General features: G+C 38.1%; 1 protein-coding gene across 1 annotated transcript in view; it reads right to left on the bottom strand.

Moving 5' to 3' along the window:
• Window positions 1–15,922, bottom strand: part of RIMS1 (regulating synaptic membrane exocytosis 1) — a 416,356-nt gene extending 400,434 nt beyond the window's left edge. The window contains 1 exon segment of the mRNA XM_025042852.1: window positions 15,466–15,922. Within this exon segment, the coding sequence (XP_024898620.1) occupies window positions 15,466–15,629 (164 nt within the window). The 5' untranslated portion in view covers window positions 15,630–15,922.
• Window positions 15,923–15,941: the final 19 nt, after the last annotated feature.

The raw sequence follows: 15,941 nt of genomic DNA on the forward strand, positions 1-15,941 counted from the left end.
TTCCAACCTCTCTGTTTCCCTTCCCATACAGATGTTAAAATCCTGAAAACACTCTCTAAAAACCTCTTGCACAATAATCTCTATCCCAGAGTCTGCTTCTGGGAAACTTGACCTACAACAAATCTAAATTACTGTCCAGCCATGAGGATGGGAAACAAGTCAAACTAGAGTAGTCAGAGCTTTTCCTATCACATTGTGTGTCCCAAACTGTCCTTCATGGTAAAGGATCTGAAGCAAATCATGTCACTCTTTATTCTGTAGCCTCAAATGCTTGCAACTTAAAATTAAAAGGGGCATTCTGGTACAGAGGACAAAAACATGAACTGAAAAGATGTATGTGGAAAAGGAGAAGGGCAATTTACCTTGATAACAGGGTGCTCAGTTACGGAGATTTCATATATATTTGTGTGTATGTACACACACACACAAACACACACATGCATACGTATACATAAAAATATATGTACTCATCACTGAATTAAAAATATTTTCTTTTTCTGAACATAAAAACTCCAGATGCAGACTTGAGAATATCTACGTAATGCTTGGGAAAAGAACAACTACAAAGTCCTAATCAGAGTCTCTATTGGTTGAAAGAAAAGAAACCTACTTAACCTAGCTCAGATCAAGGTTACACAGCAAAGTGGTCAACCAGGCCTCACAAGGACTCAGCCCACGAGGTCAGAGTCAAAGATTCTTCTCTTGGTGTCTCAGGGGCCAACTGGTCTCTCTTATCTGCATGTCTCCATGAGTCTCTCCCTCTCTGTTGACTCATCTTGCACATGGCCCAGTGTGGCTTCCTCTGTATGTCAGTAATCATCTGTCTCTGGTATATCCACACTCTCGCTTTCCACCTCAACTACTTCAAACTTTCTTCCTCATCCTCAAATCTCCAACTCCTATCACTCTCAGATGACTCAATTCCTACTTCACAGAAAAAATATACACCATCAGATATTTGGTCTCTCATCTTTCCAATCACGAACTCAGACCCTTTCTCTTTTATTCAAACCATCTTGTTCACTGTATTCTTTCCATCAACTTTTAAACATTCTTAAATGTATTCTACTTAAATTCCACTTAAAAGAGGTCCACATTGGACCTATCTCTTATTTCCCTCCAGGTATCTTCTCATATCTATCTTCCCAAACTTCTTGAAAGATTTTCCCATATTAAGTATGTACATTTAATCATCTTCCTCTCACTCTAGTTATTCCAATGTAGTTGTGGTCTCATCACTTCACAGACAAAGCTTTTCTGAAGTCGGCAGTGATCCCCTTGTTACTGAATCTAACAGCAATTTATGAATGCTCATTTGATGTCTCAGCAGAATGACTTTTTTTATTAATTCGGATGTAATTTATATATGGTGAAATGCAGAACAGAGATCTTAAATGCAATACTTGATCAATTTTGACAAATGCATAACATATATAATATATATCCCTAGCAAAATATAAACTATTTCTAGCCCTCCAGAAAATTGCCTCTTATCCCTTTTCTGTTAACCCATTACCTGTGCTCCTATCCAAGAGAACACTGACCTGATTTCTAACACCATAGATTAGCTCTGCCTATTTTAGAGCTTCATCTAAATAGAATCACAGGGTCTGCACCATTTTGTGCCTGGCTTTTTTTATTCAGCATAATAATTTTGAGATTCACCTATATTGTTCATTTATCAGCATGATAGTTTTACTGTGGATAGTTTTATACTGAATGAATATACCACAGTTTTTAAGTTCATTCTTCTGCTGATCAACTTCTGAGCTATATTTAGTTTAGTTCTATTACAAAGAAGGCTGCTATTAACATTCTTGCAAAAGAGTTTTTGTAAATACATGTTTCATTTTTCTTCTATAAATATCTACATATGGAGTTGCCATGTCATAATATAGATAAATATTCAACTTTTTTTTAGAAATTGCCAAACAATGCTCTAAAATGGTTGTACCATACTACGCTCCCACAGACAATGCATAGGAATTCTATCTTAGTTGCTTATTACCTTCACCAACATTTGATGTTTCCAGTATTTTTTATTTTAGTGAGATGAAATACTCTCTTCCTTTTTATTTGGTCTCTTGGATTTATCCTATCTTTTTCTTGCAAAGTCACTGTCCTCTCAGCTTTTAAAAGCGAAGTTTCCTTAAGGCTCATTCTTAGACTAGTCATTCATCCTTGGTCGCAGCTTCACTGTCACCAGTGTATAGATGACTCATAAATTTACATTTCCAACCCATCCTCTCTTCTGAGTTCCTGACCTATAGCCTGCAAAAGCCAAATGGCCAAAACTAAACTTAAGATCTCCCTCTTACCCCTCCAGGTACTCCCAAAACCTGGTGCCACCAGTGAGAAGCCAATTCATATTTAATCTATTAAAAAAAGATGGCTTTTGCTTCCCAAACCTCTCTCAAATTTTAACATTTGCCATCACTACCAAAGTCCTTGCTTCTAACATCTCTCACCTGGACTCCTGTAATAGCCTCCTAGGTGTTCTATACACTTACATGCTGTGGGCCTTCATCCAATCAGTTCTTGATACTGTAGCCAGAATGACCTTTATAAAATACAAATAGGATTACAGCATATATCTCTTCAAAACATTTTGATTCTTCAGGTAAAGATAAAACTTTATACTGTGACTTGGAAACCCTGCATTGTCAGGCTTCTGCCAACCTTTCCAAATTTTTCTCAAACCACACCCTTATTGGATTTTTCTTGACTTTCCCTTCTTCCACAACACAAGCTTCCTTCCACTTCTTCAGAATCACCAATCCCTCTCCCACCAGAGACTCTCTGTTCTTTCTGCCTACAAGGTCCTTCACTTCCTATTTGCCAAATGAACTCCTACTCATCTTCAGATCTTAGCTCAGTCCTCACTGTCATTCACAGAAGGCCATTCTTGGCCAGCCTGATCTTAATCAAAATTCCTAATTTATGTTATCTTATCAAAGTATTATATTTCGTTCTATGCTATATTTATCATAGATTTTAAATTTACATTTAATTTTAATTTTACTTAAATAAAATGTACCACCTCCTACAAAGGGCAGGGGATAGATAATTCCATTAATTCTAGCTCAATGCCTGACATATCATAAATGCTCAATCCATTTTTTGTTCCAAGAAAAAAATATGAATGGGTATCATTCATTTTTCTTAACCCTCTGATTATTTATTTTCGATCTGAAAAAAAATCTCATTAGTTCTTAGCCAGTCAATGAATCATCTGGATTTGGGTCAAGTGTCCATCTTTAGTCCAAAAACCCATGGACATGGTAGAATCATATGAGTGTAGGGCTTCTTCCAGAATGGCCACTTGGGCAAAATTTATAGAAAGGGCTATGAATACAAAAAGTAACATGAGGCATATCTAGATCATGCAAATTCTGTAAATGAAATAAAATTAACTTCCTTAAAAAAGATTTTATAGAAAGGACGTTTAAAGTTTTAAGTTTTCAGGAGTGTAGATATGAGAATTTATACGAACAGATGCATGGGTGAGATGTGAGTGTTCATGGATGTATATGTGAGTTGCATTCCCTTCCCATCCCACTAAGTCATTGACCAACAGTCTAGCTGAAGCCAAAGCTCCAAATGAGGAAAAACCAAAGAAAGCTTTTCTCTTCACAGTGCATAAAAACCAACTGGCTTTTCTAAGAGAAAAAACAAAACATGATTTTAATATGTTTTAATTCAAAAGCATAGTAGGAAAGCTATTTGGAATCATAAATAAATTACTACATATTGAAAATGCTCTATCAGGAAAGTATTAAAAATTAAAAATAAAATGATCACAATTAAGAAGTATTGATACAGCGTAAATATAATTGTAACAAATACCATTGCAAAGGGGATCTTTAAATAAAATATTTCCTGGTTTCTGGCAATGATCCTCTTTTTCTGAATAATACTCACTATAACCAAATTCAAAATCAACAAAGTAATTAGGAGTTCTCTTGGAGTTTTCTGTAACAGGATGTAATCTTATAGAGCAGGTAAATCAAACTAAAATTGAAAAAAACTAATTGTTTGAATTTGATGGTAGTTAAAAGGAAACCAATATGGAGAGAGTATGACAGTAGGAAAAACAACAACAACAAAAAAAAACATTGTACCAGGAGAAAAGGACCAAAAGTCTTATATTCAGCTTTCTCACGAATTAATAATGAAAATCTAAAAGAGTCTCTTGGCCTCAGTTTTCTCTCCTTTAAAGTGGAGTTGGAATAAATCTTCAGTGGCTAAAATGTTGCATCTTGATTGCCAATTCTCATAAGTTGATGGTCTGGACATTCAGAAAGGTTCTGAGGCATCCAAGATTTATCAGGGATGCTGCTCTAGATACAGGAAATAGCCTGTGCAATATTTGCCAGCACCGGATTAGATGGTCTCTAAGTTCCCATCCATATTTCAAGTAAGTACAGCTGTGTTGTCAAAAGCCAGTGCTTTTGTGTCCCAAGCATGCAGACTGTGATTCAGTTCAGTGAGCCCTTACTGAGGTCCTAGTATGCGTGAGGCAATGGAAATACAAAGATAATTATAGAGGAGATACATGCTTTCAAGGAGTTCCAGTTTAGAAGATGACTTAACTGAGGGGCATTTTTTAATTAAAAACATAATCAATACAATACTTTATGGTCATATGCATCTGAACTAATTCTAAATATTAAATCAGAGAACATACATTATGCTTTAAACTGTTACTAAAGTTAGTGATGTTGTAATTCAAAGGAAATGTTTCTATTAAGCATGTCTGTCTAGAAGGTTACATTTTAAAGTGTATTATTTACATCCTCCCACAATGACATTCAAACACTCTAAGAATGCTGTCCTTCAAAAAGCCACGAATGATAAACTAACAGTAAAGCAGACCATCCTAAAATTACATTTCAATTTAACCTTGTGATATCCAATATCTGGTGTATTCTCCTCATAAATTCTGGCCAACTAGGTTCTCTCAATAGCCAAAACCACTCAGCTCATTCTTTGCTTTCAGAATTCGTTAACAGAATTCCCATGGCTAGAATAACTTTCCCACTCCATCCACCTACTCATACTTTATTAATCCATCCAGTAGCCTTAGGTGACTCCTCCAATCCACATCCTCTGAATCTATTCATTCATTCATACATACAGTTTAAAAAATTCTAGTACCTATTACATGCCAGGCCTATGCTTATATGAGGGAATGAGGGACATAAATAAGAATGACCCTGATCTCAGGGGCTTATGCTGTACTGAGGTGAGACTGTCACGTGAAACAGTTATGGAAAAGATGTGTACAGAGGACAAATATTAAAATTAATCTGGGAAGTCTGGGATGATGTACCAGCTGTCGCTTGAGCTAATCTGAAAGGCTATGTAAAAATTAGATAGATTAAGAAGGAAATTCCTGACAGAGAGAAAAGCATAAGTAGCGTCACCAAGTTGTGAAGCAGAAATGATACCTTAAGAACTAGTTCAGTAAAGTTGTGTCAGGAAGGTGTGCATGGACCAATGAAAGGATATAGTAAGCAGAGTACATATTATGAAGTTTAAACTTTACTCTGAAAGCAAAGAGGTTTTACTGAAGGAACATGTTCAGATGCATTTTAGAAAGATTCCTCTGACATCATTGTGAAGATCTAATAGGAAGAGGTCTGACTGGTGGCAGGAAAATGAATTAGGATGTTACTGCCATCATCTGGGTGAGTAGTGATGACAGTCTACACTAAGGTAAAGGCAATGGAACTGGAAAAAAAAAAAGAGAAATGCAAAATATTCTAAGAAGACAAAAGTTGTAGGATTTGACATTAGACTGAATAAAAAGTTGCAGTGGTGATGCTACCCACAAACACAGGGGTTACAGAAAAAGCATTACATTTAGGCAGAAAGTCAAGAAATTTATGATGGGTCACAATCAGTTTGAATTGCCTATGAGACATCTAGGTAGAGTTATTTAGCAGGTGGTTAAGTACATAAATCCAGAATTTGGTAGAAAATTCTAATGCAATACTACAGACTTGGGAATCATTAACATGTAAGTATGACTAAACCCAAGAGTATGCTTGAGACTAACCAGATACCACACATAAAATTGGAGGAGTATAACATGGACAGTAGACTGAAATGAAGGCCAACATTTGAGAGTCAAGAGAAGACCGAATACGGAGATATAGGAAATTAGAAGGCAAATCAGAAAGAAATGAAATTAGAGAAGGGCAAGAGAGAGCTCTATGAAGTCCTCCAGCTCTTATAACTATCACTCATTTATTTTGCACTATTTTATATTACTAAATAGTTAGTCTTTTTCCAAAGTATATCTGCTCCTTAGGGCCTGGGGCTATGTTTTTGCTGTGTTTTGTTTTCTTTTTATTGTTATTATTATTATTACTATTATTATTATTATTGTATGTGGCCCTCTAAGAACCTTAAACAATAGTGCCTTTATGGAAGGCCAATACTAGATAGCCAGGTGACTAATTATCAATAACAGTTATACTCAGTAGTGACTATTACCACTTAGGCCTTTGGGGCTCCAAATATCATGCTATCCCTTTCCAACGAATGTGTCTGGAACAATACGCAGAGGACAGTATCTTTTTTCCCAGGCTGTTATGTATTAGGTGGCTAGATCTGGCCTAGGGTACATAGACGTCTGTAAATTGAAATATCCACCCTAATTATAAGAACACTCTACTATATTTTATTTTTCAAAATTATACCCTTATGACATTTTTCATGATGATCATGAAGAATATCAAAGAATCTCTGTACAATTTTTACTCTTACCAAAATTTTAATATCCAAAATAAATGAGCCAGCTCATTTCAATATCCCTTTATTTCAGATACTAGGATGTAAAATATATCCATTTTTCCCCAGAAAGAAGGGTTAGGTAAGAAGACTTAAGCTCTAATATATTACAAGACAGAGACAGCTAAGGAAGATAAATCTGCTAAGCTGTGTGAAATATAAAAGGAAAAGCCATTTGGTTACTCTACTTTTGTTTTCATCTATTTCTACTAATACACTAAGTAATCTTTCTGACCTGGATAAAACTTCTGAATGTGGATATATACACACTACCCTATATTTAAAGAAACTTGATACACCGATGTACATATTCCTTAGGTATTTCAGATACCATCTGCCTAGTTTTTCCAAAATGTAAACCTCATAGACTTAAAACGAAACAGCTAGCCGTGTGAATAAAGAGCTTTCTCAATGCTTTTGTTAAGAGCTATGTTTAAATGGCCAGAATAATAATGGGGCACATGACACTTGTGCACTGATTAGTTACACCTTTAAAATAACTTGGTATTCTTGAAATTAAGAATGCTTCTCAAATATCGATCAACAATGCTTGAAACACGGAAATGTAAGTTGGGAGCTAATTAAATAGACTACATAAAGTCTAGCAAATATAGCCAGAAAACACCATCAATAACTAATACTATACTAGTCCCCCTTTGTGAACATGCATATCATTCATGAAAGTCCATTTTGAGAAGCGAAACTGTGTAAGACATTTGTATGACAGTACAGATACCTTAATTGGTTTTTAATTCACATATCCTCTCTATGTAAATATAATGGCATCTTTTAGACAATAATTACCTGGTATAATGATGGGGAATAAAATATACATACTAAATATTATGTAAATCATTAACAGGGTATTTTATATTATATAAAAATATCTGTTTGGCTCATGACTCTTTAAAAGAGCTAATATCTAATTAAGCACATGAATTACTTTTGAATTGCATGAAATTACTTACTATAACATTACCTTATTTTGCTATCTAAACTTCAGAGAAATATCAAAATAACTACATTCTAAAATCGATTTAAATGTCTTCTTTAAACCGCAGGCTGCTCCTTTGCAAGCCCCAAAGGGGAATTTTCATAAAAAAGAGTCCTGTATGCAGATGTAATTCATAGCTACTGTTATTTGAAAGATGTTGTGAAATTTTAAATTCAACTTTGCCATAAATGGTAACATTCCACTGAGGCTCCATTAAAGATAACACCTTCTCAGCAAGAGTTTCCATTTACCAAACAATAAGTTTCAAGAGTGTATGTCAACAACTTCCTTGCATGACTTATTGGTAAGATATATTTCATGACTGCTAATTGCTTGATTTTCTGAAGTTTTAAATGAATAATTTGTATTAGGGAAAGCAAAATTTATAAGAGGAAAATAATATAATTTATCATCCAGACTGAAACTCAAAATTGAGAGAAAGCGGTACTATCCATAACAATAGCATGATATAACAGATATAATATAAACAGATACTGTCCTGGGCAAACGAACATGTACAATCATTTTGCTTTTAAAAATTCATTTTGTCTTTAAATAAAGGTTTGTGTGTACAGAAAATTTTCACAAGATAGCAACAGAGGTAGGACTACATAAAGTCAGTCTGCAGTATATTCATTCCCCTCTTGCCATCTATGGACAACTGACCTAGATCAAAATAAGTATACATAAACTTGATGTAAGAATGTGAGAATATACATCCAGAAAACCTAAGGCATCCAGTATAGTATCTTAAAAAATTCTTAAACACATACAATCTATTATATCATCCAACAGTAAACTGTTATGAAAGAGAAATTACTACTTGACAAGTATATTGCCTCTTATTCAGCTAATTCTGAAAATAATTAAATTCAGTGACACTACAATCATCAGTCTATTTCTCTAATTTTTTTTTTCTAGCAAAAGATAAGGAAATTACCCAAAGCTAATTTCTCTTCTCATTTTTGAATTAGGGTTGCCTTTTTGCTATTTCAAACTTTATCATTTTGCCCACATTGCTTTTTGTGCTAAAGATATTTATGAGCTATTTAATGAGAAAGAAAGAAGAATGTAAAGAAGGTAAATATAACCTCAGATCAAATCCTGGACTCATTTCACCTTTTGTCTAACTTGCCAAATTCTCACACCAGTAGCTGTAGCCTCGGTCACATTACACTGCTAGCATGATATGATGGATGCATTATTCTACAAGAACTCATCTCCGCAGGACTCCTAGTAGCTGCAACAGTCACAGGAAAAGATGATCTTGGGATTCTTCTACAGTTTTACAGAGGAAAGATAATAATGACACCTTTCTTTGGTACAGCAATTTGAAGTTTAAAAGTGCATCCACTATTACGTTAAAGCCTCATAAGTTAGAAGGGCAGGCATTATCAATTCCACTTTACACATAAAGAAACTGAGGCTTGGATAGGCAACATATTGATGTTCACACCTACAGAAAGTGATAATGTTAAGACTAGAATCTAGTCCACTGCTCTATTCAATGACTTGATGCTCACCTCCCTTTCTGGCCATACTAAGACTGTAAGCGGAGGGCCCTCTATGTCTACCCATAGAGCCCAATAGCTGATCCAATTCTAATACCTGAAACAATGGTCTTATTGTTGAATTGAATATCATAAGATACTTTATTATAAATAGCCTACCTAATAAATACAATTCAGGACAATAGTAGGGAGAAGAGATAACCTCATGGTAGAGAATGGTGGGAAAATGTTAAGGTAGAGAATACTATGGGTGAAAGAGCAAGCAGATCCCAAAGGCCCTGGATGCATATGGAGTTAGTGAGTCATCTGCAGCCAGATCTAGAGATTGGAGGCGGGAGGACTTGGAAAAGGGTAGAAAATACCACTTAGCTATGTGAAATTCTTCCTTTGCTCCTTTTAAATTTTATTCTCTGTCCTCCAGGATCAAAGGGTCAGGAAAATACCTAACTAGTTCTGGGAATTTCAGTAATATTAGAAAATAGAATAGTGATAGAATGGGCATGAGATCGAGTAGAATATGTTAAATAGCCAACCAAATGCCTGACACACAGAAGGTACTAAGAAATAAGTCTCCTGCTCCAACAGCAGGAGAGGGAAACCAACCTTAATGCCCACAGCTTGATGAACTTTTAAAAAGATGTAAAAGAACAATAAAGATTTAGAGCCGACATACTTGAGTTCTGGGTTTTATTGGTCTAGTTGCCATGTGCCTTGAGCAAATAAATGTACTTCAACTCTCAGGACCAGCTCTAAAATATCTAACTCATATCATGTAAAAAATTGTTTAAAAATATAAAAGAGCCCATAAAGATAAATAAAATGTAACACACTGGACTTTATAATCCATGGTACAGCAACCTGTCCATCTGCATATTACAGATATGAGAAAGTAAAAATATTATTTCAGGAATCCCTAAATTTGATATTCTTCTAGGAAGCTTACTACATGTTTCACCCAAATTGTTCTCTTCATTTAACAAGTTGAGCAAATAACACTCCCAACGTGTGTTTCCATCCAAGACAGCAGCAGTACGTTATAGCCCACATTGGTTTCCATATTCTACTTCAAATTTAGTAATCTGTTTACTTAAACAATGGTGCCCCCTCACTTCTGGTTAAGAAGGAATCGTACAAGTTAAAAGAAAGTCAAGATAGGTTGGCCAAATGTGAACTAATGATTATGTCTCTTACCCTCCATTCTCTTTAATGCCTCACTTCTTTCATTTTTTTAGGCTTCCTTCTTCTGTGTTTTTTGGATGAGTATTTGAGAACTCAGGACTGACCATGCACATTTATTAAGATAGGTTTTTGCTGAAAGCAGAAAACTCCAATACAGTTTAGGGTTAACTTTCCCTATTTTTAACCCTCTCCATTAATGGTGTGAAGGGGACTAGACTCTGAGTGAAAGGTTCTAAGTTTTCTCTCCCATTATTTTTCTACTTAACACAACATATCAGAACAGGTAGACAGCTGCACCTGGGTTATCCACTTTCTCTCATTACTATTTGCCTTTTTCTTTTTCTTTCTTATTCATCCTACCTGAGCAATATCATAGAATATTTTGGGTATAAGATATGAAAATCTTTGCAAACTCCAATGAAAACCTGATACCTGCATGGGGACTCTATCCTCATCCCTCCCCAGCTACCCTAGTGTACTTTTTCTTCTTTTCCCAGATGCTAATTGGGGTGTCTCATATTGAGCCTTATGGATATATTTCAGGTCATAATATTATAATTGGTTGGAAGAAGAAAGAGGAGAAAGAAAAGCTTAAGTTACAAAAGTTCTTCTCCTTCTACTTTCTTTTTCCTATCCATGAAGGAAGTGGATAGGATGGATATTTGAAAAGTCATTGTTTGGTTCCCTGTTAAGAAGAGAGGGAGAAGTCCAGAGTCAGTAATGCTCTTTATAAATCCATTCACACCATGAACAGGATTTGCAAGAAAGATAGAACCTCATAGAATCTGTTTAATTTTCTTGCCCACATTTGCAAAGTAACAGAAGTAGAAGTAGTATAACAAAATGCTTGGATCCAAAATTAATGATCTTTCCACCACAGCATGCTGATTTTTACTATCTTTGAACTAGAGACAACTTCTCCACTCTCAGTCCACAGGAAAACTCTTAAGAGTGTGGGTGAAGCTGTAGGCCCTCCTAGAACCGGCAGCTGAGCTTCTGATCAGACTAACCTTTTGCCAAACCATTCCTCTGAAACTGAAGAAAGAGCAGAAATTAGTTTAAGGAAAATGTACAAGCTTCTTGGTAGAAGGAAGGTGTAGTGTGTGGGGAAATATTTGGACTTAGAATAAATAGTCTGGGTTTGAATCCTGATTGGGCCATGTTGTGTGAGACAGTTGAGGGTATTACTGGAACTCTCTGAGTAACGGATGAGGTTCTAAGGATCATACGACCTAACTTGCCTTCTGTACAGGCTGTTGTGAGACTTCAAATATACATATATTAAACCAGCACAGTTCAACTACTTGGCATTTGAGTCAATAACCACTTAGAATAATGGCCAGCATGAGGTAAATGCTCAATAAATGTTGGTAGTTTTATTAAATATTCCAATATGGTTCTCAATTCCCATTCTCAAAACATCCCTTTAACTCTTCTTATATATTTTTTTCTCTTCTCTTACTATTCTGTAGCTCATTTCTCTATGAAGCTTTTATAAAAAAAAAAAATATGATTTTATATCTAATGAGATCTTCTCTGATTTAGGTCCCAGATAACAGAGTTTTCAACTCATGTAATATATTGGTTCATAGTGTCTAGTGACAGTTACTTGAAGGAGTATTCATTGAGAAAATTAGGTTTTAAAAAGTCTCCAGAAAAACCACACATGTACGCGCGCGTGCACACACACACACACACACACACCAAAAACCTTACTAAGATTAAGAAACTACTTTTTATTTTCAGATAATTAAATCGATCATTAAAAATTATTTGCAGAAGTCAACTATTTCTAGTTATATGGCAGTGCATTTCAAATTAGTGCACTTTGCCAACAAAGTGAATTATTTTTATGATAAAGTACTTACAATTTCAAATAAATTTTTTCTGAAATCTTGAGGTGAAAGTAGTTTGATTATTCTTTTTCCATTTTTACATGTTTAAAACTTTATTAAGACCAAATTCAAGTAGTAATTTACAATCAAGGCTGATGAAACTATACAAATATTTTTAATTGATATTTTGTAATGTTTCTTTGGTATATATACCCATCGGTTTTCTATCTTCTCTTTATTAATACCAATTTTTATACATTGTAAAGAAGAGAGCTTGCACAGTAGGTAGCTCAAGGTAATGGTCTGCAGTGATGACAAAGTGAATTTTAAGTCTAATTGCTCTGTTACCAGAACTTTAGCTCTGTAGGGCCTGTTGGGAAAGTAATTTCTCAGATATGTGATATGATGAACCAAGCATTACCACAAAAACTTGTATCTTATTTAACAAATATTTCAAAGCTCTGTGGAAAGCACTGTTTTCTAGTCCATTTTAATGCAAAGTTTAGAAAAGGCCACCACCAATGACTACATATCATTAAGTTCCCATATATACATGTCATTTGAATAGCCCCTATCATTCCCAGTTTTTAAGATATAAAGTGCCCTCTTTTAAGAAAAAAGTACAGCTTTGTTGCACTGATTGCAGACAATCTGACATGCTTAACTGGGGTTCCAAAATGCTCACCAGTATTCCACTGCACAAAAGGCCAAGACTTTAGCAGAGGAGATTGACCGATAAAGTTAATGCAGAGTTCCAGGATTATAGAGGGCTGTTGTATAAGAGCATCACATACTGCGATATTTTGTGAAACCTTGAAATAAAGAAACAATATTTGCAAGCCAGTGGACAGCAGGTTCAGGAATAGCAGTGGGAAAGATGTATTCAACATGAGCAGTTGGATGCTGCTTCTCATTTTTATTTGTCTATATATGCCCATATAATATCGTCATTGCTGTCTGTAGGCAGATAGCAGGTTTGAGATTCTGTCCTAAAACTCACCCTCTCCCACTTAAAATCCCTCACTCTCTGCCATCCCTGAAACAGCCAATGAAGGAGCGCGATCACGGCCACTACTTGCACTGTGACTTCCCCTTCCTATTCGGACCCTGTAAAGCAGCAGCCTATATTTTCCACTAGCTGCTGGAGGCCTCCATCTACCTGCTGTCTGCAGCGAACACCAAAAAAAAAAAAAAAAAAAAAAAACAGTAGCAAACCTGTAAATCCTGACTAGCAGAAAAGGTGCCCAGAACAGGTGGCAGGGGCTGCAACCAGTGAGGACAGACGAATTGACAATCAGACAGACAGACAGCAGCACCATCAGACACCATCCATTACTTCCAATCTCAGAAGAGGGGAAGCCTGCAGCACTAGGGAACGTCACTGTTCCACTAGGGACAGGGGACAGGCAGCAGATTAACAAGGGTTCTGCCTCCCTCAAGCCAGCAGGCTTAAAGTATTTGTTTTTCTTTTTTTTCCTTTTTTCTTTCTTTTTTTTTTTTTTGTTGTTGTTTGTTTCTCTTTCTTTTTTGGATGAGAAGGTGCAGGGAATTCAGAAACCTGCTGCTCTTTATAGAACCAGGCCAGCTCTAGCCTTCCAAGTTAATGGCCCTTTTCTGAGTTTACAATGAAAGGGCAGAATGACTGGATTTCTATTCTTTGCTGTGACCCAGCACCCACAGTTCTCTCCCAATATTCCCCTCTCCCATATGGTGGCAGTTACACTGGTGGGGACCCATCAGTCTGTGCATGCAGCCTCCCTCCATTCCTCTCCTGTGAGGCACTGCTGCACTGAGGGAAAGCAGCGGAAACCTTTGGTGGCAGCATCTTCTCTTAAGGAGGCGATTCTAGGGGGTGGGGAAGAGGCCATGCTGGGTGTGCTCTGTGCCTCTGTGCTGTCACCCCTGTCCCCTCCCTACCCCTTCTTTGCTATCAGCTAACTCAAGATGCAACAGGTTCCCACTGGCTCTTAATGCCAATCCTCTGCCCCCAGATACACCTTCTGGCCTAACCAGGGGACACCAAGGGTCTCTAAATTCCCTCACTACTGAGTTGAAAACTTTCCTGAATACATGAAGACCTCCCAAGGAGAGGCAGGGTTGAAGTCCTCTTCAGCTCCACTCTAGGTGTGATGCTAAGGAGCAAGGAAAACCAAGTCTAGATGCCAGTACCTTGTAAGCAGTTTTGTCTCAGACTAAAGCAAGCAGCAGCAACAGTGTCACACACTCTTGCACCACCAGCAATGAGCCCCATCCCCTCCCCAGACACAGGAAAATGGGGCACTGAACAGAGATCCCTTAAAGGGTCGATGGGCTTTAAAGAAGGGGGAATTGTGCAAATATCCAATCCCCTATTGTACTGCTTCCACCAGGAGCAGGCCCCAAAGGTCTCTTGGAAACCAGTAGAAAGGAACCTTTATTTTATTCAGGCCAGAGTCCCCAACAGCTTCTCCCATTATTAAAAACTTTGCATTGACAATGGCATTATATATTGGTGAGAAAATGTGTCTTCACACAAGTATTCTGTGTAAAAGACTGTGTAAAAGAATAAAAGGTTAGAGAAGCTAGGGAGGCAGGTTACCAAAGATGGCAACTGCCCAAAAAAAAAAGACCCAACCTTGATCTGTGAGATGAATGAGTACAAAAATGAACACTAAAAATAAGCATTTTTCTTATATAAATACTGGCACCCTTCACTGGGGTAACCCCAACCTGCTAAACAACTCCAAGAAGAGAAGAGGAGCTATTCTCAGCTCCTCTTCATCCCACCTCCTCTTCCTTCCACTCATCTCCTGTCCCCTAACCTGCTCCCAGTCCAGGGCCCCTACACTTGGGTGGGATCAGCTCTTCTCAGCTTCTGCATATCCCACCCCCAGGGTGGTCTCTGTCTACCTAATCCTCCTCTGCAACCCAGGCTCAAGCCATCCGCTCCCGGGCTCTCGGCTTGGTGGCATCCCCTCCTTCCGTATGTCCCCCTAACCGCCTTCCTGCTCAAGCCCAGTGCCCCTGGCCCCAAGGCGGGCGCCTCCGCCCGCACCCAGCACCCTCGCCTGCCCCTCCCCCACACTCAGCCGAGAGGATTGGGTGAGTGAGTGGTGAATGGACCGAAGGAGGCACGGAGGCACGGATGGCGCGGCTGGGGGTGGCTTACTTGAGCATGGCTTCTTCTTTTTCCTCCTCTTCTTTCTGCCGGTCCATCACTGCCATGATAATGTTCCTCTCCTCCTCGGTCAGGTGGCTCAGGTCGGGCAGCTCTTGCATGGGGGGAGGCACCGTGGGTGGGCGAGGACCGCGGGGCCCCACGGCCGAAGACATTTTGGTGGCCTGCCCGCCCCCTCCTCCTGCTCTCGGGCTCTCACCTTTCGGATTCACGCCCAGCAGCTGCGCCCCTGCTTCCCCTCACAGCGGAGCCCTCCTGGCGGCGGCAGCAGGAGGAGGAGCAGCGGCGGCGGCAGCAGCAGAGCCGGGGAGAGAGCGAACCCAGTCTTTCATGGTTGTTTGCAATCCACCCAGCCCCGGATGCTGCCTTTGTTTTGGTCGCCCTAGCGAGGCTCGGGGCTGCCCGGCCGCCTCCCGCAGCCCAGCCTCGGCCGGCGGGGGCGGGCAGGCTGAGGGGGGGCGGGCGCG

The sequence above is a fragment of the Pteropus alecto genome, unplaced genomic scaffold, assembly GCF_000325575.1.
Source record: "Pteropus alecto unplaced genomic scaffold, ASM32557v1 scaffold7, whole genome shotgun sequence".
Taxonomy (NCBI): domain Eukaryota; kingdom Metazoa; phylum Chordata; class Mammalia; order Chiroptera; family Pteropodidae; genus Pteropus; species Pteropus alecto.